Source organism: Echinops telfairi, unplaced genomic scaffold (genome assembly GCF_000313985.2).
Source record: "Echinops telfairi isolate 266 unplaced genomic scaffold, ASM31398v2 ScPeMD7_7469;HRSCAF=8507_0, whole genome shotgun sequence".
Taxonomy (NCBI): Eukaryota; Metazoa; Chordata; class Mammalia; order Afrosoricida; family Tenrecidae; genus Echinops; species Echinops telfairi.
Genome location: NW_022111372.1, coordinates 482776 through 485038, shown reverse-complemented (window position 1 = coordinate 485038; position 2263 = coordinate 482776). Strand labels below are relative to the sequence as shown.

The window sequence follows — 2263 nt, the reverse complement described above, 5'->3', positions numbered from 1 at the left end:
TGCATTCGCTAGCTGTGTGACCCTGAGAAAGGTGTTTGCATGCTTGGTTCCTCAGTTTTTGGATTTATTGTCTTTATTATTTCTTTTTGATTTTAAGCTTTTGTAAGTTTTTCTTTAGATCATAAATATTTGATAAAGTGCAACAGAGCAAAACAATTGTTCGAACATAGTCTTTCAAGGAACTGTGCTAGTTTTTGAGAGATTTTCAAAACTAAAAGCAAAAAAGGAATTCTTCAATGTCAACATAGGTGTAATTTAGTCATTTGGTCTGAAAGGAGGGTCTCCCTGTTGGTGTGATGGGCTCTGCATTGGGTTGCTAGTCACAAGGTCAGCAGTTGGAAACCACCTGCTGCTCAGATGGAGAGAGAGGAGGCTTTCCACTCCTGTCAGAGTTATCCTCTCCGAAACCCCCGGAGAGCCACTTCTGTCCTTCAGGTTTACTTTGAATCAGCATGGACTCGAGAGTGGTGCATTTGCATCTGAAATGCAAGATGTTAACATTTCCCCCCAAAAGATCATCCTCCAAGTATTGCAACACAGAAATCCATATATTATTTTGCTTTCAATTATTGTTTAAATTATTCCAAAGCATATTTAACACATTCCATAGATACATTTGTATTATGCACTGTTAATATTGTGCTGATCTTAGAATTAAAATTAGAATTTCCAATTATTAATACGCTAAACATATCATATTTTTATTTAGGAAGAGTGAATCGTCTTATCAAGTTCAACAAGTCAATATTCTTGCTCAGTTTTATAACGATGTGGCAAATATTTCAAGCATTAGTTTGACATATTTCCAGAGCTCAAATCTGCAGTGTCCCACATGCAAATACAAGATCCAGAGTCTTATGTTAAGATCACTTACATATCCGGAAAGGTAAGGAAGCAGAGGTGTGGTTTGAAATGCTTTAACCTGAAGATAATTGATTTGTTATAGAATGGTTTAAGTACTCATGTATTGGAATATTTATTGCATATTTACTACATAAATATTAGAATATTAGAAGGTTGCTTGAAGTATTCCATGTTTCTATATTTGCATTTGTAACATCATTATCAAAGTTCTCTAACTCATGTGGTTGGGTGCCATGGAGTTAGTTTCAGCTCAAAGTGCCCTTATGCACAATAGAACAAAATAATATTCAGTTCTGTGCTGTTTTCACAATTGTTACCTGTGATTTAGCTTTTGTATTTAATGTGTCAATTTATTTCATCACAGGTCTTTTCCCTTTTCAGTTAGCTCTACTTTCCCAAGGATAATATCCTCTTCCAGGGACTGGTCTCCCTTAGTAACATGTCTTTAAAAAAGTATCTGAGACGACGTCTCTGCTGCCTCTCTTTTAAGGTGTATTCTGATTGTACTTTTCTAGAACAGTATTGTTTGTGCCTTTGGAAGTCCATGGTTTATCCAATATGCTAGGTCAACACCATAATCCAGATGTATCAACTTACACATTAAGAGCATACTTTGTTTTATTGCATTTTCTTTTGTTTCTCTTAACCTATATTGTGTTTTATACAAATTGAAGGTTTATTACAACTCTGATTCAAGCAAGTCTACCATTACCATTTTCCCTATAGCCATGTGCTTCCTTAGTGTCCGTGGGTGACATTTCCATAATTCTCACGGTATCTCACACTTTTTCATAATGCTGCTTCACACTCAACAGATGACAGGATAGTGTAAATATATGCACTGGTAAATGAAAAGAAATCATGTGTCGTTCTCTTTATTGAGATAGTCACTTGATTGTGATGGTCTAGAACAGAATCCTCAATATTTATAAGGCATGACTGTAAATAACAATTTTGCAGAAAGTAAGAACAATCAAAATAATGTAAGTGTGTGCAACCAACAAGGCATAGAAACACAAAAGAGTTGGAAAATATTTGTAAAGTACCTAACTTTTGGTATGATTAGATTTAGTCATTCAATATTCAATAAAGCTGTTTATTTTATTGCCCTTTGCCCTCTCGTGGAATGCTTGTGAGTATAGTAAAATATATGAGCATTTTTCAGCTGAAACATTAACAACTTTACCTATCAAATGCTCAGTGAAAAACAGAGGAAGTGAGTGGCAAAACAGGGTGGGTAAAGGGAGAATGGGTAGGAAAGAGGGAACCGATTACATGGAACTGTGTGTGACCTCCTCCCTGGGAGACTGGCTAGACCAGAGGAGGTACACTGGTACAGATAGGAACTGAAAATACAGGGAATCCAGGACGGATGAGCCCTATAGGACCAGTGGTATGC

At 36.1% G+C, this 2263-nt stretch overlaps 1 protein-coding gene across 1 annotated transcript in view; it reads left to right on the top strand.

Annotated features, from left to right (window-relative positions):
- The window catches only part of LIPI (lipase I), a 52365-nt gene that overhangs the window by 40923 nt on the left and 9179 nt on the right, over positions 1-2263 (top strand). Inside the window, exon 9 of the mRNA XM_045284841.1 lies at positions 710-886. Within this exon, the coding sequence (XP_045140776.1) occupies positions 710-886 (177 nt within the window). The remainder of the gene's footprint in view (positions 1-709; positions 887-2263) is intronic.